The 24,133-nt window shown below is 45.0% G+C and overlaps 1 protein-coding gene across 1 annotated transcript in view; it reads left to right on the top strand.

Moving 5' to 3' along the window:
* GDF10 (growth differentiation factor 10) overlaps positions 1-23,229 on the top strand; it is a 28,011-nt gene extending 4,782 nt beyond the window's left edge. The window contains exons 2-3 of the mRNA XM_045024856.1: positions 6,457-7,364; positions 22,224-23,229. Coding sequence (XP_044880791.1) covers positions 6,457-7,364; positions 22,224-22,415 — 1,100 coding nt within the window. The 3' untranslated portion in view covers positions 22,416-23,229. The remainder of the gene's footprint in view (positions 1-6,456; positions 7,365-22,223) is intronic.
* The last annotated feature ends 904 nt before the right edge of the window (positions 23,230-24,133 follow it).

Genomic DNA, 24,133 nt, shown 5'->3' with positions numbered 1-24,133 from the left:
CAGAATCAAGATGACCCCATGGTAATTTCCTGGTGAGCTGTTTCCATGTTGCCTTCACATCTTCATGTTGACATTGTATGCAAATGGACTTCTGTTGTGTTGACTTACAATGCTTATTTACTTTACATGTGAACCAAGGCAGGGGAGTGAATATATATCCTTTGTCTGGTCAAAACCTGCTCATCAACCCCACTTTTGACTCAGACTTTAAAACCTACTTTCCAGACTATATACATGACTCCTTAAATAGCCTCAGTACATACATCTCTCAGCAATTATGAGGCTCAATAGGACACAAGCTTTTACTAGATACCTCACTTGACTTTCTTTGGATAAATACTATAAAAGCAATGTGTTGGGTGTAGTGAGTTCGTCAGGCCTGTCAGGAGCTACTGTTACAGACCAGGTGGCATTTTGACAGATTCTTAGGGGCACAGACTGAATTGAAATGTTCTGTGGGACTGTGTCAATTCTGTCAACAGGTTCAAGAGAAAACAGCCTGGCAGATGGACGGGGCAGGCAGGCTGGCTGGCTGCAGGTATGTCACCTGGTAAGCCAACACCAAAGTGGATTGTCCCGTTCATTGGATCGTCCCATTTCAATGGAAATTCCACAATGTCAGTGTCTTGTTCTGCCTTGGAACGAAGTGTCACCATTGTGGAATTTCCAGCTAAATGGAAATTCCCTTTTCCAGCCATCTCTGCTTGAAGCACTGTAGCCTTTGGACTTCTTTAAGGCACTGGGCTGAAACTTGGGAGGTCCAGGTTCAGTTCCTGGCTCTGCCACAGATTTCCTGTGTAACCTTAAGCAAGTCATTTAGCTTCTCCATGTCTCCACCCCTCTTCTATACAATAGGGCTAATAATTCTTCCCTGGTCTCTTTCAACTGTAAGTTCTTTGGCGCAGAGACTGTCTCTTACTCTGTGTGCACTACACCCAGCACAATGGGGCTCTGAGATTGGTTTGGGCATCCAGATGCTACTGCTGATTAGATGCCTATAGAACAATGGAGATGCTTCGGATAGCTAACATCAACAATATCAACAACTGAAGGCCTGTTTTTCAGCCAGACCAACTGATGTCAAGACAGATGTCAATATGATAAGGGTGACAATGAACCACCACTTCACAGACTATTGTAAGGCTAATGATGGCATTTTAGGGAACGCCATGTGTTCTAGGAGCAAGTAAAAAGTTGGGTTTAGCAGGTAGAAGTATTCATTTTGCTCTACATAGTGCCAGAGACATCGGATGGAAATAAACTGATTAGGGAGTTTAGTCCATCAGCCCTACCCCAAGACATATGGCATTATACCCTACAAGACATTCCAGCGTAATGCCCAGTCTTAAATGTCTCCCAGGAGGACAGAGTGGAAGCTGGACTGCTTGAGGCTATTCCACAGCCTAACAGATCTAATGATTAACAGCCAGCCAAAGCTTTCCTGTGCTTGCTTTCATCCTGCTACTTTTATTTATACTGCCTAGATCGTCCTAATTCTTGCTCTCCTTGGCGCGTTACATTCTGTTGTCAGCTGTGTCCTTGGTTTCCATTGTCTTCAGTGGGAACCCTATGCGGGATCCAAGGACAGACTTTCCCTGCAGTGTTTACATCTTTCAGATCTGTGCAGCTCTGGACAAGTAAACGCTTTACACCTAGGGCTATGGATAAATTAGAAGGGAAGCGACCACTCTTCTGAGCCTGAAATGCCATTACGCCTGTGTCACAAAAATAAAAACACCAAGATTTCGTTTTGATATATAACAGATCGAGGGCACTGTCTGCTGATTCTGGTGCCGTTTCTAAACAGCCCTCTAAAACTTGAATAATCTGTACCTTATGGGACAATTCAGGGGATAGTATGAATAGCTACTTGCTCCATGGAACAACGGCACACTGTACAAGAGCTAATTACACAGGTATTTTGCATGCAGAATGAAATGCTTAGAGCTTAAGAGTCAGGTTTGAATTCTAAGGATCAAATCCTGTGCAATAGAAGACTTGCAACTGACTACAGTATGACCAGAATTTGGACCTATACGCAAAAGCAAAGTAGATTTCCCCCTTTGCATTAAACTAGACCCCCAAATGCAGCATACAAGGGAGGAAGCATGGTCTACTGGTTAAAGTATAGGATTAGAAGTCCCCTCTGCCATAGGTTTGCTGGGTGACCTCAGACAAGCTTTATAGGTGAAAATCTTCAAAGGTTAAGGATTTGCATCTATTTTAGGTTCCTAAATGTATAAGTAAACTCATTTACAGACATGATGAGTTCCCACTGCCCCAGGTGAAGACAACAGGAGCTGTGGGTACTCAGCACCTCTGAAAATCAAAGAGCCAAGTTTGAAAACATTGGTCTTAAATAGAGAAATAGAAATGAGAGAATATATTTGTAAAATAGGGAAACATGCTAACCTGACTTATAGGAATATTAGTCTTAGTTCCTATCTAAAGTACCCTGGGAACCTCAAATGTGTTTTCTGTTGTCAATTGCCTTCCCAAAACAGAGAGCAATATTCCACACCCTCCCATATTCTACATTGCATCTTCTTTAATCTCCTGTCTGATTATTCCCTGGAAATAGTCATATTAATTACCAGTTGATTTGCATACTTACAAGAAGGCCTGGATGAAGGTGTCTTTTTCATTCTGTACTGCAACTGGTGGCTCTTTGGAACAACTGGTCCTACTGGGACTCAAATCCAGAACCTTGCACATGTAAAGCAGACAAAAGCACTACACTGTGTGCTGGCGGCTGATGGCACCTTACCCCTGGATAGTGAGTTCCCCTGCGAATCAGCAGCTGGTGTTCCCCACTGATCACAACTGCTGGAGTGGGGCAGAAGGGGAAAATAACTGGGTCCCAGGTAGCTTCCATAGGAAATGAACTGGCAACCAGCCCTGTGATCAGCCTGGCCTGCTTAAAAGTCTAGCAGCTTCATTTCACATTAGCTAAAGCTGTTGAGGGGCCTTTACCTCCCAAATCCATTTCATCTGGCTCTCTTGCTACTACTTGGCCACTGCAGAAGGACGTCCAGCATCTCTTCAGCATCAGTTGTGTGCTTGATTGCTGTGATTATGAATTAGGTTCTGTTGGGGAAGAATTAGAAGAGTTCTGATTTCATGTCCCTATCCCTAGTAGTTCGGGGGCAGGAAAAGGGGGTGATGGGGAGAAGGGATATGAGACTATATTGCCCTGAAGTTGTGTGTGTGCCTGCACCAATGGCTAGCAAAGCATTCTGTAAACATTTGCAGCAGAGTCTAGCAGATAGGGAACTGGACTGTGACTACAACCTGGCTACTAGTCTCAGCTCTTGAGCTACTGTGTGACTGTGACCAACTCACTTCCCTTCTCTCTGCCTCTATTCTCCCCTCTGTCAAACAGGAGTAGTTTTACCAATCACTTGTGTAAAGTGCCTTCTGATCAGTGAACGAGAAGAGCTATATAAGAGCAGAGTATTAAGTCCTGGGAAGTAGGTAAGCACTCCTCTCTATTACAGAGATAGGGAAGCTGAGGCAAGGAATATAAGTGACTACGTCTACAATACAAGTTAGGAGTGCTATTCCCCAGCCCACATACACATACTCGCGGTAGCCCAATGAGAGCTAGCAGCTGTATAAATAGTGTGGCTGGGGAAGCACGGCTTAGCCACGTTGAGTACAAACCCTCCTGAACCCTGTGTTGGAGTAGAACCCATATCTCCTGATTCCCAGTCTTATGCTCTGGATCAGTAGATTACTTTCTCTGCAGAAGTGGGAGCATGGGAAGAGGGGGGAGGTTAGAACCTCCACATCCTTATACCCCTAGGACTGAGTGTTCTAGGGTTACACACCTCTGATCTGTTGTCATTGGCCTCTTTCCCCCTTGCATCTCTCACCTCTGACTCCCTCTCGCTGCCTTGGCCCTCCTCTGCAAAGAAGCTGGAGTACATGCAGGCCTCTCCTGCAAAGAAGCTGGAGTACATGCAGGCCTCTCCTGCAATGAAGCTGGTAGCCTTGTGCTGCTGCCTCACCTGCTGTGGCCGCCACAGCCCTGCCCCCACTGAGCTCTACACGCATTCCTCCTGAGGTGGGCTCTGCTTGGTTCCTGTTGGGAACTGACATTGGGGTGAGGGGGAAGCAGACAGGCAGACAAGTTGCCTGGAAAGGGGAGGCAGAGCTGCTAGAACTCACAAAGGGCAAAAATCCCCGCTAGCCCCACTTCCCAGCAGCCACAAACCCTCCCTCCCTGTTGGCTTGACTCTGGTGGCTCCTCTTTAATGCCACATAACTGGTGATCCTCTAAGGTACACATGGCCTATGAACTACCCAGCGAGTTGCCATGGGCAAGCCCCAAAGCTTGGAACTAGCTCCCAATCTAAATATCCCCAAATCTCACAGGGGCTGATTATGGCCCATCTCCAGTTAGAAGCTTCTCTATTGCCTCAGTCTCAGAGCTCCGTGAGATTTTCCTCGCCCGAGACAAATAGTCTCTTCTTCCCTGCTCAGGGTGCCCAGAGCAGGGGAAAGGGCATCCGAGGAGACTGGAGCCTCTCACCTAGCAGAAGCAGTGGGGACAAAGCCAGGGATGGCTAAGGGGAGTCAGTGGGAACCAGAGGTCCTCAAGACCAGACTGGGGGAGGGAGCAGGAGAGCATGAGGAAGGTCAAAGGGAGGGATGGGAGATGCTGAAGCAGCCACCCCATCCTGTTTCTGCTTTGCACTTCCCCTCCTTTGTGCCCCATCCTGTTAGTCTGCCCTGTCCCCACTACATTAATACTGAGCTCTACCTAGTACTCTTCACCCATAGGTCTCAAAGCAGTTTGCAAAGCAGAGCAGTATCCTTATACTCATTTTACTGGTTAAACTGAGGCACAGAAAAATAAAGTGACTTGTGAATGGTCACCCAGCAGGATAGTGGCAGAGCTAGGAGTAGAACCCAGGTCACCAGCCACTGCTCTGTCCGCTATGCCAGTGGTTCTCAAACTTATTTGATCATGCCCCTCTTCTTTGTGTCTGTAGTAGCTTGTGCCCCCGTTGGCTGGCCAGCCAGCAGCCACCGCTCTCTGCTCAGCTTTTAAGGCAGAGTGGAGAGTGTCGGCTGCTAGCTGGACACCCAGCTCTGGTATGGCATTGGAACCATGACTTCTCTGCTGCTGCTGACGGTAGCATTGCCTTCAGACCTGAGTGCCCAGCCAGCAGCCGCTGCTCTCCAGCTGCCCAGCTCTGAATGTGCGCAGTAAATTTTTTTCATAATACTTTTTGCATCCCACCCAGAATACATTCCATACCCACTGGGGGTGCATGCCCCCCAGTTTGAGAACCTCAGCACTGTGCCACACTGCAACCATCAGTCAGGTTGGGTCCTCCTTCTCCGTGCTAGCTGGGCACTCATAGAGGGTGCATCATGAGCACAGGAGACACTGTCTCCCTGCTCTCAGTGCTAGCATCAGAGTCCCTGGTGACTGGGAGGAACCTGCTTCAGCACAATGCACATGGGGAGGGGTAACTGTCATGGGGGGCATGGCTGCTTTGTCCCAGCCCGTGGGAAGATGGTGACACAGCAGCAGAACGACCCCTGCATGTGTGTGTGTTTGCTGAAAGCAAATCCTGGGTGCTGGCTTCCTGAGCTCTAGGCTTGTTGGATGTCGAGGCTGTTCCTTCTCCCAGGATGGGGGAGAGGACCTGGGGGAGGGATATAGGAAAGAGAGCGAGGGAGGGAAGGAATGGGTATGAGCAGGGCTGCCCAGAGGATTCAGGGGGTCTGGGGTCTTCGGCAGCGGGTCTCGGAGCGGAAGGACCCCCCGCCACCAAATTGCCGCCGAAGACCCGGAGCAGAAGAAGCTCCGGGGGCCCAGGCTCCGCAAGTGTTTTCCAGGGCCCCTGGAGCGAGTGAAGGACCTCGCTCCAGGGCCCCCGAAAAACTCTTGTGGGGGCCCCTGTGGGGCCCGGGGCCTGGGGCAATTGCCCCCCCCCCCCGCCCCGGGCGGCCCTGGGAATGAGGAGGAGCAGAAGGAACTGGCAGGAAGGCTGGTCTTTTGGTTAAGGCAGTGGGCCAGAATACAAAAGGTCTGGATTCAGTTCCCATCTTTGCCGCACACTCCCTCTGTGACCTTGGGCAAGTCACTTAATTGCCCTATGCCTCTGTTCCCCATCTATATAGCAGGGATGATCATCTTCCTTTTGGTTGCCTAGACTATCAACTCTTTGGGAGCAGAGAGTCCTGTGTGTTTACACAGAGCCTAGTACACTGGGGCACTGACCTTGTTGGAGTCTCTAGGTGCTTTGAGTCTCCTCTCACTGAACCTGGTTTTAAGCTGGTGTAACGCCATTGAGCCCAGTCACTCTTGGCCTACAGTGGGGTACATGAGAAGAGCATCGGGTCTGTAAGCCCAACTATTTAGCGACACTTGGCGTTCATGGTTAATTATATATTGTCCCCTGAGTGTTGATCTGTTGGTCTCTCTTCACTCTCTTGCAGAGCTATTGGACCAGAAGCCCCAGTACTGCTTCAATCTGACGTCCATGCAGGACTCAGAGTTGATCCTCACCGCCACATTCCACTTTTACTCGGACAAGCGCCCCCGGCACCGGGAAGTGTTCTGCAAACGCTCCAAGAACTCATCCTGCCGCCTCCTCCATTTGCCCCAGATCCCACGGCTCAGCCTCTTTTTCCGAAGCATTCTCCAGAACTCCGCCTATGGGCTGGTGAAAGGCAATGTCACGGTGTTCCTTCACAGGCGGGGGGCTTGGCAGATGAAGGACATCTCCCACATCATAAAGGAATCTAAACGGGATGGTGAGCTCATCCTCTGTGTGGAGCTTGACTTTGGAGAGAAATACCAGGGCTTCCCCGAACAGCAAACCAATCACTTACCGTACATACTGGTTTATGCTAATGACCTGGCCATATCAGAGCCCAACAGTGTGGCCATGACTCTACAGCGATATGACCCATTCCCTTCCAGCGATGGGGATCCCAGCCTATCCCCCAATGCTTCCACAGACACTCGGGTCAGGAGGGACATATTTCTTTCCAGCTCTATCCAGAACAACGAGTTGCCGGAGGTGGAATATAACAACAACAAATACAACAAACATGACATATGGGAAAGTGCCTACAAGTCCCTAAAACCCAAAACCTCACGCAAGGACCGGAGGAGGAAAGGGCAAGAAAACACAGAGGTGCTCTCAAAATCTCAGATGCTAAATTTTGATGAGAAAACCATGAAGAAAGCCAGACGAAAACAATGGAACGAGCCCAGGATTTGCTCTAGAAGATACATGAAAGTGGACTTTGCCGACATTGGCTGGAATGAATGGATCATATCTCCCAAGTCATTCGATGCATATTACTGTGCTGGGGCTTGCGAATTTCCAATGCCCAAGGTAGTATGAGTCTCTACTGCTGATGCACTTGTCTTCATTTGCAATATGTTGATTTAAGATTACTTAGTCCATCCAACTGCTCCTGCTACTGTGGGATTTTTCCCTTCTTCACAATGCTCAAGGGCTGTACCCAATCTAGTTTAATGCAATTAACTAGCTCTTAAATGGTGCTTTTCATCCACAGATCTCAAAGCCCTTTTTAAAAAGAGGTCAGTGTCACTATACCCATTTTACAGTTGGGGAAACTAAGGCACAGAGAGGTGATGTGACTTGCCCAAGGTCATCCAGCTGGCTAGTGGTGAAGCCAGGAAACAAACACAGGTCTTCTGAGTTCCAGTCCTGTACTCTGTCCTCTATAGGGTTTCCATCAAATTATTTCGGAGCCTATTCTGAAGCCTAACAGATATTGCCATTAAGAAATTTTTCTTAATATGGATATTCAACTTACATTTCATCCCAATATTTCTAGTTTTAGGACCTCAAACCACAGCACACAGGCATACAGAATGCATTAAATTATTATCACATGCACCAAATCTTCAGCTTGCATTTGGATGGGAGGGAAGATTCTACATTAATGGGTCCCAACAATACATCATACAATAGTGTTACTGCTGTGTTTTGAATCCCTTCTATAGAAGTAGATGAAACATTAATAAATTTCCAAGATGAAGTCCTGTGGGAGCTTTGCCTTCTAGATTTACCCCAAATGTACATTATGGTTATTATGATTTCCTGCTTTTCTTTGCTGCTAGAACCTGCATATGTCAAAGCAATCTTATATCTAACTCCTCATTCAGCACTACCAGACAAATGAGTTTTCTACTCACTGGAGATGTCCTTCTACATTCAAATGTGTAGATATCATCAGTGCTCTCAACAGGGCATCATAAGAAATAGCAGAAAATTCTAGAAAGGATAATCTATGGAGTTTTTGTAAGATATGGAGATAATTAATTTTGTAGAGACTTGGATTTTTAAACAACACACTTTCAAAGCAGGGCACAACTTATACAACTTCAGAAATCTGACAAATGTGCATTTGTTGGGGAAGAGTTCACATGTTTTTTGTAAAGGAAAATCATGCCTCCCCAATCCAATAGGATTCTTTGAGGGGGTCAACAAGCATGTGGACAAGGGTGATTTAGTGGATATAGTATACTTCTTTTCAAAATGCCTTTGACAAGGTCCTTCACCAAAGGCTCTTAAGCAAAGTAAGCTGTCGTAGGATAAGAGGGAAGGTCCTCTCCTGGATCAGTAATTGGTTAAAAGATAGGAAACAAAGGATAGGAATAAATGGCCAGTATTCAGAATGGAGAACGGTAAATAGTGGTGTCCCCCAGGGTTCTGTACTGGGCCCAGTCCTATTCAATATATTCATAAGTGATCTGGAAAAAGGGGTAGACAGCGAAGTGGCAAAATTTGCAGATGATACAAAATTACTCAAGATAGTTAACTCCAAAACATACTGCAAAGAGTTAGGCCTGGTCTACACTAGGGTGGGGAGGTCAAACTAAGGTACGCAAGTTCAGCTACGCGAATAGCGTAGCTGAACTCGAACTACCTTAGTTCGAACTACTTACCCGTTCAGACGCCACGGGATCGAAGTCTGCGGCTCCCCCATCGACTCCGCCACCGCCATTCGCGGTGGTGGAGTTCCGGAGTCGACAGGAGCGCGTTCGGAGTTCGATATATCGCGTCTAGATGAGATGCGATATATCGAACTCCGAGAAGTCGATCGCTACCCGCCGACCCGGGCAGGTAGTATGGACGTACCCTTTCAAAGGGATCTCACAAAACTGGGTGTCTGGGCAACAAAATGGTAGATGAAATTCCATGTGGATAAATGCAAAGTAATGCACATTGGAAAACATAATCCCAACTATACTTATAAAATGATGGGGTCTAAATTAACTGTTACCACTCAAGAAAGAGATCTTGGAGTCATTGTGGATAGTTCTTTGAAAACATCCACTCTGTGGCAGTCAAAAGAGTGAACAGAATGTTGAGAATCATTAGGAAAGGGATGGATAATAAGACAGGAAATATCATATTGCCTCTATATAAATCTATGGTATGCCAACATATTGAATTTTGCATGCAGATCTGGTCACCCCATCTCAAAAAAGATATATTAGAATTGGAAAAGGTACAGACAAGGGAAACAAACATGATTAAGGATATGGAGCAGCTTCCATATGAGGAGAGATTAAAAAAACTGAGACTTTTCGGCTTGGAAAAGAGATGACTAAGGGGGATATGATAGAGATCTATAAAATCATGACTGGTGTGGAGAAAGTAAATAAGGAAGTGTTATTTACTCCTTCTCATAACACAAGAACTAGGGGTCACCAAATGAAATTAATAGGCAGCAGGTTTAAAACAAACAAAAGGAAGTATTTCTCCACACAACACACAGTCAACCTGTGGAACTCCTTGCTAGAGGATGTTCTGAAGGCCCAAGGGTTCCAAAAGGAACTAGATAAGTTTGTGGAGAATAGGTCCATCAGTGGCTATTAGTGAAGATGAGCAGGGATGGTGTTCTTAGCTTGTGTTTGCCAGAAGCTGGGAATGGTCAACATGGGTTAGATCACTTAATAATTATCTTTTCTGTTCATTCCCCTTGAAGCACCTGGCATTGGCCACTCTTGGGAAGACAGGATACTGGGTTAAATGGACCATTGATCTGACTCAGTATGACCATTCTTATGTTCTTACATAGAAAATGCAGGTGTACATGCAAACTGCTCAGATAAGCAGTTAAGCATAATGCATATACCGAGGATTTTTGAGTAGCAAGGTTGTATTACCTCTGTATTTGGCGACCACTACTGCAATACTGTGTCCGGTTCAGGTATCAACAGTTCAACAAGGATGTTGACAGACTGGAGAGGGTTCAGAGAAGAGCCACGAGAATAATTAAAGGATTGGAAAACCTGCCTTACAGTGAGAGACTGAAGGAGCTCAATCTACTTAGTTTACAAAGAGACGGTTAAGGGGTGACTTAGTCACAGACTATAAGTACCTTTATGAGGAACAAAAATTTGATGATAAAGGGCTCTTCAGTCCAGCAAACAAACAAGATCCAAAGGCTAGATAAATTCATACTAGAATTAAGGCACAATATTTTAACCGTGAGGGTAATTAACCATTGGGGAAAAAATTACCAAGAGTTGTGGTGAATTCTCCATCACTGGCAATTTTAAAATCAAGATTAGATATTTTTCTGAAAAGATCTGCTCTAGTTCGAATAGGAATTAATTGAGGGAAGTCCTATGGCCGGCATTATACAGTGCGTCAGACTAAATGATCACAGTGGACCCTTCTGACCTTAACCTATGAATTACCCAACCTGCACACAAATAACGGATAATGATTTACATCAAAGACTCTCCAAAAACTGAAATAGGTGTCATCCCTTTTTACAGGTGGGAAAATTAAGGCACAGAGATCACTCAAGGCCACTTGTGAAGTTTGTGGCATAGAATCCACATCAGACTCCCAATCCTGTGCTTCAGCTGTAAGCCCCTTTGCTCCAACAAATCTGGGTTCTTGTGAACAAATTGATTATGTCAGTTTTTCTGTGTTAAACCTGCTGTTCCACACTGCACAGGGCCAAAAGTGAGTGAAGAATTCTTAGTTGGAATACAAAAAAATCTTAAATCTGAAATATATCATAAATAGGCTAAGTTGTTTCTAAGATAAGGAACAGCAAACTATAGACCTAGGTCTCTCTAAGTATTCAGGTGTCAAAACGATCCAGTTTTCATGCTGTCACTACTTGGCCTTCAGAAGTATTAGGCATGTAGATGCATCTGAGCCACAGAGTTGAAATTCTGATAGATGCAGCTCCAAAATCTGTGTGGGTTCAGATCTGTGATTTTGGTTTGGGCCTGTCTCTTGTTATGTCCCACTGTTCTGGAAAGTCTGCTTGCTGGCTGCTCACAACTTGTATTTCAGAGAAAATAAATACAATACTGAGATATAAAGCCAAATTTTCTGTCGTTGCTTCTAAGTTTGAGCACCCACAATTTGAGCACAGAGAAGGAAAATTAAATTCTTGGATACAGTTTTCATCTATCCACTTCCAAGCTGCTTAATCTCTAGGAGGTGGGTGGGGGGAGAAAATACTATTTGCAAGGGCAAATACAAATGTTGGGACATGTAAAAATGTGGTCACTCAAAATGAGGTGGTCAAGAATGTGCGCATGTGATTTTGGATGTCATACAAGTTAGAGGTCAGGTTCAGGCTGCTCTGAAAACTTGTCCTAGACCAGCCAACACGGAAATGGGAGCTTGATAGGCTGTAACTAAAGAACAAAGTGCTCTCTTTGTGGGATACAGTGCTGGAGCCATGTGATACATCTGGGATGCTGAGCATTGACAAATCAGGAGAGAAGTGTTTTCCTTTCTGCTGGGATCTTAATAAGAAATTGACTAGAGAGTGAAGTCCTCAATCTATGCCCAAAACACAGGTATCAGCACTGCACGAAGACACACCTTGCCCAAGTGCCTCTCCCCTGGCCCAGAGAGGCTACCTGTGAGGTAAGGGATAAGTCCCATTTCCATGGCTTGTCAATCACTAGCCTGGCTGCTGGGATTGCCAAATAAGTGCCAGTTCTGATGGTGGCCAGTTTTGATAGTGTGGACGCCTGTCTGCTAGGAATTGAGTCCCACTAACCAGTTCACTTAGATCCCCCCAACAATAGAATCATAGAAATGTTGGGCTGGAAGGGACCTCGAGAGGCCATCTAGTCCAGCCCCCTGTGCGGCAGCAGAACCAAGTAAAACTAGATCATCCCAGAGAGATGTTTGTCCGGCCTGTTCTTAAAAATTTCCAGTGACAGGGATTCCACAACCTCCCTTGGAAGCCAATTTCAGGGTTTGACTATCCTTAGAGTTAGAAGGTTTTTCCTAATATTAAACCTAAATCTCCCTTGCTGCAGATTAAGCCCATTACTTCTCATCCTAACTTCAGTGGACCTGGAGCATGATTGATCACCATCCTCTTTACAATAACCCTTAAGATATCTGAAGACTCAGTCTTTTCTCAAGACTAAACATGTCCAGTTTTTTTTAACCTTTCCTCAGAGCTCAGATTTCCTAAAGCTTTTATCATTTTTGTCACTGTCCTCTGGACTCTTTCCATTTTCTCCACATCTTTTCTAATGTGTTGGACCTGAACTGGACAGAATACTCCAGCTGAGACCTCAGCTGTGCCAAGTAGAGCAAGACAATTAGCACCCATGTCTTACATATGACACTCTTTTTAATACACTCCAGAATTATATTAGCCTTTTTCTCAAGGACATCACTGTTGTTGACTCATATTCAATTTATGATCCACTATAACCCCCCACTCCTGATCCTTTTCAACAGTCCTACCAGCTACCCAGTTATTCCCCATTTTTTAGTTGTGCATTTGATTTTCCTTCCTAAGTAAAGTACTTTGCACTTGTCTTTATTGAATTTCATCTTGTCCAATTCAGACTAATTCTCCAATTTGTCAAGGTCATTTTGAATTCTAATCCTGTCCTCCAAAATGCTTGCAGCCACTCCCAGCTTGGTGTCATCTGCAAATTTTATAAGCATCCTCTCCACTCCATTATCCAAGTCATTAATGAAAATATTAAATAGTACCCAGACCCAGGACTGAACCCTGAAGGACCCCACTAGATATACCCACCCAGTATGACAATAAACAATTTATATTGAGTATAGTCTTTCAACCAGTTGTGCTCTCACTTTATAAAAAATTCATCTAGACTACATTTCCCTAGTATGCTTATGAGACTGTCATGTGAGACTGTGTCAAAAGCCTTACTAAAACAAAGATATATCACAGCTACTGCTTCCCACCTATCCTATCCACTAGGCCAGTAACCCTGTCAAAAAAGGAAATTAGGTTGGTTTGGCATGATTTGTTCTTGACAAATCCATGCAGGCTGTTCCTCATAACCCTATTATCCTCCAGGTGCTTTCAAATTGATTGCTTAATAATTTGTTCCAGTATATTTTCCGGTATCAAAATTAGGCTGATTGATCAGTAATTCCCAGGGTTCTTTTTGTTCCACTTTTTAAAGATCGATACTATGTTTACCCATCTCCTGTCCTCTGGGACCTCCCCCATCCTCCATGAGTTCTCAAAGGTAATTGCTAATGGTTCTGAGATTGCTTCAGCTAGTTTCTTAAGTACCCTAGGATGAATTTCATCTGGCCATTCCAATTTGAGTACATTGAATGTATCTAAATAGTCTTTAATCTTTTCTTTTCCTGTTTTGGCTTGTGTTCCTTCCCCCTTGTTGTAAATAGTAATTGTGTTGAGTATCTGGTCACCATTGACCTTTTTAGTGAAGATTGAAGAAAAATAGGCATTAAATACCTCAGCCTTCTTGATGTTATCAGTTATGAGCACACCTTCCCTACTAAGGAGAACAATGGTTCTTAACCAGGGATATTTGTATCCCTGGGGGATGCAGAGGTCTTCCAGGGGATACAGCAATTCATTTAGATACTTGCCTAGTTTTACAACAGGTGAAATGAAAAGCACTAGCAAAGTCAGTATAATCTAAAATTTTGTACGACTTGTTTATACAGCTCTATATATTATACACTAAAATATAGGTATAATATTTATATTCCAATTGATTGATTTTATAATTATAGGGTAAAAATGAGAAAGTCAGGACTTTTTCAATACAGTGTGCTGTGATACGCTTGTATTTTTATATCTGATTTTGTAAGCAAGTAGTTTTAAATGAGGTGGAACTTGGGGGGTAAGCAAGGCAAAGACTCCTGAAAGGGGTACAGTAGTCTGGATAAGTTGAGAGCCACTGAAGTAGAGGACCTACACTTTTTGTCTTGCTCTTGCTCCCAATGTGTTTAAAGAACTCGCCTTACTGCCTTTTATGTCCATTGCTAAGTGTAACTCATTTTCTGCCTTAGCCTTTCTGATTTTTTCCCTTTGTTCTTGTGCTATTCCTTTGCACTCCTTAGTAATTTCTCCATGTTTCTACTTCTTGTAGGATATCTTTTTGATTTTCAGGTCATTAAAAAGCTTCTGATGCAGCCAGAATTGCTTTTTATTATTCTTGCTATCTTTTCCTCATATCAGGGTAGTTTGCAGTTGTGCCTTTAATGTCTTCTTAAGAAACTGCTAGCATTCCTGAACTTCTTTTTCCCTGTGATTTTCTTCCCATGGGACCTCACCAACCAGTTCTCTAAATTTGTTAAAGTCTGCTTTTTTTGAAGTCCCTTGTCCTTATTTTGCTGCTCTCACTCCTTCCTTTCGTTAGAAGAAGTCATAGATGTAATGCATGATCACTTTCACCCAAAATGCCTTTCACCTTCAGACAGGCCTCGCTGACAGCAACTCCAAGCCCCAGGGCAGAACAATCAGCGGGCCCCCATGCATGCACAAGCCGTGCCCGCATGGACACGGGTCACGTGACATTTGGGCGGTGCTGCGCCTGTGCTGGCTGATGCCTAGCAAGCTGCCAGCTGTGCTGCTGGTGCCCAGTGAGCTGCCGGCTGTGCTGCTGGGCGTGCTCTTCTGGCATGGCCAGGGCTTTCACATGCCCACCTGGTAGGGTTGCGCAAACCCAAAGACCTTTACCCTGTCCCCTGCCCCATGCCTTCCCTGAGACCACACCCCTGTCCCACCCCTTCTCTGAGGCCCCGCCCCTGCTCATTCCATTCCGCCCCCCACCCTCACTTTCACCAGGCTGGGGCAGGGAGTTGGGGTGTGGGAGGGGGGCTGGTGCAAGCTCTGGGAGGGAGTTTGGATGTGGGAGGGGGTGCAGGGTCAGACTCTGGGAGGGAGTTTGGGTGCAGATGGGGTGTGGGCTCTGGGAGGGAGTTTGGGTGGGGGAGGGGGTGCAGGGTCGGGCTTTGGGAGGGAGTTTGGGTGCAGGAGGGGATGCAGGCTTTAAACTTGGGCAGGGGGTTGGGGTGCAGGAGGGGGCCAGGGAGTCAGTGCTTATCTCAGGCGGCTACCAAAAGTGACTGGCACTCACCTCTGGCAACGGGTCCTAGGTGGGGGGGACCAGGGGGTCTCCGTGCACCACTGCCCACAGGCACCATCCCCACAGTTCCCATTGGCTGCAGTTCCCAGCCAATGGGAGCTGCGGAGTTGGTGCTCGGGGCGGGGGCAGCGCATGGAGATCCCCTTCCCAGGGGCCACAGGGACACGCTGGCTGCTTCTGGGAGCAGTGTGGAGTGAGGACGGGCAGGAAGCCTGCCTTAGCCCTGCTGCGCTGCCAGCAGTGGTGGCCGGGGGCTCCCAGGCCCTTTTAAATCGCCCGGGCCCCTGGGCAATTGCCCCCTTTGCCCCCCGTCAGTGGGCCTGCCTTCAGATTTGTTACCAATTCCTCCCTGTTGATCAGAATCAAGTCTAAAATGGATGTCTGCCTGCTTACTTCCCCCACTTTCTGAAACAAAAAGTTGTCCCCGGTGCATTCCAAGAACTTACTAGAAATGTTGTGTTTCCCATAATACTTTTCCAACAGATGTCTGGGTAGTTAAAGTCCCCCATTACTATCAGGTCTTGTGTTTTGAGTATTTCTGTTATTTGTTCTAAAAAGGCCTCATCCACCTCATCTTCCTGATTTGGTGGGCTATAGTAGACCCCTATCATGATATCACCTCTATTTTCCCCCCTTTTATCTTTACCCAGAGACTATCAACTGATTTTCCTCTCACCTCCTTCTGGACCTCAGCGCAAGTGAATATATTCTTGAAGTATAATGCAACAAACATCTCCTCCTTTTTTATCCCACCTGCACCAGTACCAGTATTCCAGTCATGAGACTTATCCCACACAACTGGAACCCTTCCTCATGCTGGCAAGCAACCTCTCAGTAGGACTACTCACATAAGTATTCACCATCATCTGTGAGAATTTCACAAATGAGCCTCATGACTTTTAGTCACTACTGGATTCTACTACACTTACTAATGGGGAGCAGCTCTGTAGCCACTTACCAACTCCTGAGCCATCCAGTTCCCTCCAGAGAGGCATGGTTAATGTCAGGGAGGACATATTGCTAACAACATCTCCAGGACCATACCCTTGTCAATATCAATGACCTATATCTTCTGGTGATGTAAATCATCACTGCTGCATTGACTTCAGTGGAGCTATGCTGACTTACACCAGCTGTGGATCTGGCTTTGTGTCTATGAGCATCTATCTAGCATTGCGTCGTTGTGGAAAAATCAGTGCTGTAGTGCGAGAGTATGAACACAAAGAGCCGTGCTTTAAGCAGCAACTCGAGAACTCCTGGGAAATATTGAAGATGAACCCGATACCTCTGGAGAAGTCCTTTTGGACTCTCCTCTAGGTAGGATCCAGGAGTTTCTGCCAAGTTTCAGATGTCTGGATGCTTTTGATCCACACTTTGTTCCCTGGTCTCCGTTCAGGTAGTGCTTTTGTTATGTGTTGAACACTGACATTTTGTTGCTGCTGAACTTTTATTTCAGCATCCTATTTTCAAAATTCCTTCAGGTCAGGCCACTTAGGTTTAAGGTAGAGGCATCCTCAGTCATCTTCCCAGCAGAACTTCTGCTGGAGATAGTTCGGATGTAAGTGGTGATTGACCAAAATACCAAGAGTGCTTTATATGGGTCCACTGATTTTGAATAAGTCTTTTGAAACTCTGCACTGCTCTCTCCTCCTTCCTGTTGCTCTGGGTTATTATGGACTACTAGTATGTTGTTCAAACTCCTGTGAAAATGCTATGAATGTTTCAAAGGTAAATTGAGGTCCATTATCTATTATGAGGCCTTCAGGAACTCCATGCTAGCTAATATTGACTTTCATTTCTGGATGACCTGTGCTGATGGAGTCTGTGAAACTACAGCCAAGTCAATATATCTGCAGAAGTAATAAACTATAATAATGTATGTGTGGCCTTTCCAGAAAAATGAATCTGTGACTACCTGCTGCCAAGGCTGGTCAGATAGCTTTGTAGGGAGGAATGGTTCTAGCGATTATTTTATTTTGTTTTGTTTTTCTTGTTTCATATCTTGCAGCCCTCTACTAAGGTCTGAATTTGCCTGCTCAGACCAGGCCTCCATATGAATTGTTGTGCTCATGCCCCACATAAGTTTATACCTTGGTGTCCCTTATGGATTTCGAAGACCACCTCTTTCTGAAGAACCAAGGGATAAGAATGTGCTATCCTTTCAGAAGCAGGCAATCAGCAATGTGAAGGTTGTTTTGTTCCTGCCAATACGGTAATAGGTCTGTTGGGAGTTGCCTCCTCCCATCTCACCCTCTTTGGCAGAATTGAGTCAGTTTCTGGCAAGTCTCTTCCTTTAGTTGTTCATCTCTAATTTGCTGAAGTCAGCTAGCAGATGCTGAAATTGCTGCCAGAACTAGATCAATGTAGACTTTGACATCTTTCTCTAAAGCCTTTTCTTCTTCCATTGGTGACTGCTCAACTGGGGCTCTAGATAGAAATTTCTGTCCCATCTCCAGTTTTCCTAGGAACTAGCCACAAAACATCCAATGTACTAGCCCCACATAAATTTTACTTGGTCTTTGTCAGAGGTGGGCAAACTACAGCCCGAGGGCCACATCCAGCAGGACCGTCCTGCCTGGCCCCTGAGCTCCCAGCCAGGGAGGCTGCCCTTGGCCCCTCCCCCGCTGCCACGCCGCCACGCAGGCAGTGCTCTGTGCAGCGGGGCTGCACACTCCTGCGGAGCAGCGCGGCAGTGTGTCTGGCTCTGGCCGGGCGGCACGGCACAGCTGCCAGACATGCTGCTCTGAGTGGCATGGTAAGGGGGCTGGGGCTGGGGCTGAGGGGTTGGATAAGGGGCGGAGGTTGGGGGGGCAGTCAGGGGATGGGGAACAGGGTGGGGGTTGGATAAGTGTGGGAGTCCTGGGGGGCCTGTCAGGGGGTGGGGGTGTGGATAGGGGGCAGGGAGGCAATCAGGACGGGGAATGGGACGGTTGGATAGGGGGTGGGGTCTCAGGGGGCAGTTAGGGGTGGGGGGGTCCTGGGAGTGGGCGGTTAGGGGACAAGGAGCAGGGGGGGTTGGATGGGTCAGGGGTTCTGAGGGGGGCAGTCAGGGGGCGGGAAGTGGGAGGGGTCAGTTAGGGGGTGGGGGCCAGGCTGTTTGGGGAGGCACAGCCGTCCCTACCTAGCCCTCCATACTGTTTTGCAACCCCAATGAGGCTCTTGGGCCAAAAAGTTCGCCCATCCCTGGTCTTTGCAGATCTCCATCCCGGGATCAATTAAAATTTGTATTTGGAATTGCAGTGACTGTTGCCCCAGTATCAATACTCACTTTAAGAATTTGACTGTATATTTATGCTTATGTACTAAGGCGTTGTATGTTCTATTGGAGATGAAGTCCCTAGAAGATTGGATTCATTGTCATCTAATGAATACACTCGCTCTTGGATTGTTTCCGCTACTCTCGGTGAACTTCACACTATTGCAAAATGTCCCCTTTTGTCGCATCTCCCATGTTCTTCCTCTTTTGCTGAACGTTGTTGCCATTTGTGGCCTTGTGTCTTTCCATACCTTCCACAACTTTTCCAAGCTTCCCTCCTATGGCAGTTCTTTGGCCTCCCCCACGGCAGTTGTGCATTGTTCTTATGTTGTACATTTGGTCTGACTGCTCCATTCACATATGTTCTTTTCTGTTTGCTGTGTCAATGTTTTCTAATGCAGTCTCCCTGTGCTGCTAGCATGTAAGTCACATTGCTGTTTCTTTGTGGTTTCTTGCATTCTCACTTTTGCTATAGCTTTTGCTAGTGTGAGATTAGGATCTAACTGAAGCTGTACTGATAAATTGGTCTTTCTTATACCAACAACTATCCTGTGTCTTATTAGTTCTTCTAACCTTCCATTTTTGCAATGTTCTGTGAGGCTATGATCTACTATTACTCCAGTAATAAGTCTTAGCTGTTTCCCATTGTTCCGGGCACCACCTATTACATTTGGCCCTTTCATATATAATATTCTATCTGACTATGAAATGGACATCAAAAGCTTCTTTCACTTTGGAGTATTCTTTCTTTTCCTCATCAGTGACTGATAGGGCACATAAGTTATCAGCATCACCCATGGCAAATATCAGGGTACTCTGGTACTCTTGTGTCTTCTCTATTAAACCAGAAATTTATTGGAATTGCTGAAATCTCCAGCTCCAGCCAGGCCAGCTGCCTGAGTTGACAAAATCAGATTTCTCTGATGGAGCCATTTGCATTATGGGCTCCATTGCTGTGCTGAGATAAGGCTCTGCCTCCTTTCTGCTGCTGCTTTCATAGGTCTCCTCTGATTTTTCCAAGTCTCTTTTCTTTCCTCTACTCCTTTAAAGAGATGGATCCACTGCTAACACCATGTAGGGTGAGGACGTAAACACAACAATCGTGCTTTCAGCAACAACTAGAGAACTCCCTCTACCAGGAAGTTCCTATATTTATTAAGCTCCCTGCTGCAACACACCCTCGTCCTGTCTGGTAACTGTGGAGACCATGCCACAAGTGAGAGCTTTTTTCACTTTCAGCCCTTGTGAAATTTCAAACCCATGAGTTTCACTTTGTCCAAGGCTCAAAGCCAAGAATGAAACTTTCCTGAAACTAATTAAGTGTTGCCTGCTTTTCTTTTTTCCAGGGGAGGGAGAAGTCAAAACCATGAGATAACACCCAATTCTTAGGGTGGTGTAAGTCAGGAAATTGGCATAAGTAGGTATAACTTCTCATGTGTGAGATTGTAGAAGAGGAAAGCAACTAATTAGGGTCTGAAGGTGTAAGATAAAAGGTGTGGGGTGGCTACTTTATCTTACACCTCCTGGCTGTATTTTTTCCTGCTTCAGCCCCTCCCTTCTGTACTCTTAGGACCAAATTGCTCCTGAAATGGGACTGGATAAGGAGTAAATGAGGACAAAATTTAGCCTGCCGTGTGTAGCTTAAACTCACTACCATGTAACATATGGACCATGACTATACCACTGCCTCAGCACCATCCCTGCTGTACCTTCAGCTCCAAGTCTTGCAAGCTTTCCCTAAAGAGCATGTATTGGCACAAAGATAAAGCAAAAGCTAGCCCATGGTTGCTCAAAACTTGGGCCGGGCTTCCTACAAGACTGGCAAAATTCTGAGCCTGGCCTGAATAAGGATAAGGCGCTAGACAAGACTTGTTGTAGGGACACTGTCTGGGAACCCTGAAGGAGCAGCACATAGCATATCCTCATAGTGGCGCCAAGTTCCTTGGTTTAGTTTGAGAGCATTTGAAAATTTGAGCCTGACTGAGTTTGTACTGATGTGCTGCTGTCGCTAAAAAGCAGCAAGGGATATTATGTTGTGATTGTTGAAGTAGGAGGATCAAACCTGTTTCTCCTAAAACCCTCTCCTGTATATAAAAAAATCAAGTGCATGCCACGTATTTCATTTCAGTAAAAGCAGCAATGTTCTTGTTATCGCAGGGAAAAACTAACTCTGCCTTGTTAAATCATCCTACAGTTTCAACTGCATGTGGTATTGTTTCTATCCTAAATAGCTGCGTAATGCTGCTGTGTGCTGTTCAACAGCTGCCATGTTCCATCCTAGAGGCTGCTGTATTTCAATAGTGGGTGAAGGGACTTCCTTCATATGCAACCCTGGATTTTCAGATCTGCAGGCATGTGTTTGCGGAAACTGTGTGCACAGATTTGGTACACAATTGTTCATGGCAAATGTTTCCCCATAGGGCCAGATCAAGGTTTGACTTTCAAATTTAGTGCTAACTAAGATATAAGCATCCCCAAGTTAAGACAAGCCCGATCAAGAAAATGCTGAAACAATTAACTATTGTTAGTAAACAAGGGAGGAACAAACTAAGTAAACTAACTATTGTGGGTATGTTTATAGTAAGCAAAGTAGGAAGGAATACCCTGAGAGGATGAGCTTGCCTCAAATCTGCAAAGCAATTGGTCCTTACATGCAAGAAGTACAGATGTTAGTTGCCAAGGTAGTTGTATGTAAATTGGGTAGTGTATGACATGAATTGGAATTGTGGTACCACCCTGTACCTAAACCGCCTGCAGCTGGGCTTGGCCAGCATGGGCAAAGAGCTGTTACATGCCTAATAACGTAACTGAGCAACAAGCCGGAGCTGAACTGCATTTTTTGGATTGCAGAGTACTGGATGAAGTGTGCTTTCAGTACCGGGATCCAAATACTGAGAACTTATTCCTGGCTTATTTTGTTATCCTGTACTAAACTATTTCCATTGGGCATACCTTTTTAAAGTCTCCCCATTGCTGAACATCATTGGTCTGTTGCTATTAGAAAATCAGTAGTAAAAGTAACACAAGCTATGTATTGTTTAAGGCACCATTATTGCACCAGTTGAACTGCAAACTCACTTCATACCACTTTTCCTTTTGTTCCAATGGTTTCCTCCAAGCATCATGTTAGGCCTCTGGGTGCCAGAGGCCTGCTGAGGTGGAGGAAAAGGGAAGCAGGCAGGGGCTGGAGGCAGTGAGATCTGTCTACATAGCGGGTATAGGGAAATGCTTCACTCCAGCTGCAAGCTGTAGTAGCCTAGCCATGCCCCCTATCCTAGGGCATGGAGTGCTAGCTTTACTGCCAGTGCTCTCCTATAGGCATAAGCTAAGGGAGTATGAGCACTGCAGTATGACTGATAGCTCCCTCTTGGGTAAGAATCCAGTCCAGGTAAGGGGGTGGGGGGTGGGGGTGTCTCTGTGCTTTGCACCCCTCTGACTCACTGGCCTGGGAGAAGCCATGGTCTGGGCTCATATTTTCATTTGTTCAAAAAAGAAAAAAAACCTGCTGTTTTTTCCCAAGCCCATGGGAAAGTGACTTCCCATAAATGAAGGGGTAATTTATTTCCTTCTCTGTTCCAGATTGTCCGGCCATCGAATCATGCCACAATCCAGAGCATTGTAAAAGCCGTGGGAATCATTCCAGGCATTCCCGAACCCTGCTGCGTTCCTGACAAGATGAACTCCCTCAGCGTCCTGTTCTTAGACGAGAACAAAAATGTGGTTTTAAAGGTGTACCCCAATATGTCTGTGGAGACCTGTGCCTGCCGATAAGTCTATGCCAATGCTCCTTTAAGGAGACCAGCGCCCCCTGCCCGGCTACACTGGGAAAGTTGTGACTGGGAAATCAATTGGCCTGTGTTTATGAATGAATGCAGGTGTACAACTCCATCCGCAGAAAGAATGAGGAGACTCTAAAGTAATACACAAGCTCCCCTCAAAAGATCTCCCTTAATGTCACCATGTGTCTTGCAAATTAACAGGGATTCAGCAGCCAGAAATTCCCCACTTTAAAAAACAAACAAACAAAACCTGGCTAGCTAAGAAATCTGGTATTCAGTGTAATCACTTCTACTTAAACAGTTTGCCATAAACTGAGGACTAAGATACATTTGTACGTGCTATTTTCCTGACTGTTTTATCTCTTCAGCTAACCAAGAAGGTGAAAAATGGACTCTGCAAAGGCAGGCTTACTCTAGAATCATATTTTTTGTACAAAAATTGTAATTTTTTTTTGCCTAAACACTCACTTATACCTTTTAATCCACATATTTATACTGAAAAAGAATGCTGTAATAAAAGGCTTAATATGTACATTTTTCTTTGGGATTCAAATCTAGTGTACTGTATAAGCTTTTATATATACAGTATGTTAATATAACCACTGTTGGTTACCTTTCCCTAATATATATTTTACAAAAGACGTATGTAACTCCTTCCCACAGTCACTTGTTTGCTGGTTAATTTCAGATTGTTAAACATATATATTCGCTGAATAACACAAACTATATAGTAATATGTTTAAGTACTAAAAATAACCAAGATTTATATTTTTGTAAGTTATACTTTATATCCTCTAGATTGATTGTTAAATGCTTTTAACAAAAGCTAAATAAATTAAAGGTACAGTAGTATCTAAACTAGTTAAAATGGTTCTCTAAATCTCATGCATGTTTCATGTCTCTAAATATAGATTATTGCATTGTGCTAATTAGAAGGAAATCAAAGTTATCTTACTTGGAAAAGCCTAGTTATGCTTGTCATAATAATTTGTATTAGCTTAAGCTAGAAGGGACTGTTATGATAATCTCTTCTGGCCTCCTTCATAATGCAGGCCAGAGAACCTGACCCACTAATTTCTGCATCAAACCCATAACTTCTGTTTGGAGCTAGAGCAGGTCTTTGAAAGATATCTAATCTTGATTTAAAGCCTTCAAATGATGAAGAATCTATCTTCTCCCTAGGCAAGTTATTCCAATGGTTATTTACCCCTACCCCCGTTAAAACTGTGCCTCATTTCTAGTCTGAATTTGTCCAACTTCAAATCACTGGCTCTTATGTCTTTTTCTGCTAGATATAAGATGTCTACTCTGAGAAGTTTCTTCCATGTAGGTACAGTAGAACCTCAGAGTTATGCACACCAGAGTTATGAACTGACCAGTCAACCACACACCTCATTTGGAACTGGAAGTATGCAATCAGGCAGCAGCAGAGACAAACAAAAATAAAAATCCAAATACAGCACAGTACTGTGTTAAATGTAAACTACTAAAAATAAATAAAGGGAAAGCAGCATTTTTCTTCTGCATAGTAAAGCTTCAAAGCTGTATTAAGTCAATGTTCAGTTGTACATTTTTTGAAAGAACAACCATAATGTACAGCATTACGAACAACCTCCATTCCTGAGGTGTTCGTAACTCTGAGGTTCTACCGTACTTGTATACCATGATCAGGTCACCTCTTACCATTCTCTTGGCTAAACTAAATAAAGT

The sequence above is a fragment of the Mauremys mutica genome, chromosome 7 (assembly GCF_020497125.1).
Source record: "Mauremys mutica isolate MM-2020 ecotype Southern chromosome 7, ASM2049712v1, whole genome shotgun sequence".
NCBI classification, from domain to species: domain Eukaryota; kingdom Metazoa; phylum Chordata; order Testudines; family Geoemydidae; genus Mauremys; species Mauremys mutica.
The sequence above is the reverse complement of the archived record's forward strand: the minus strand, read 5'-3'. Positions and strand labels throughout refer to the sequence as shown.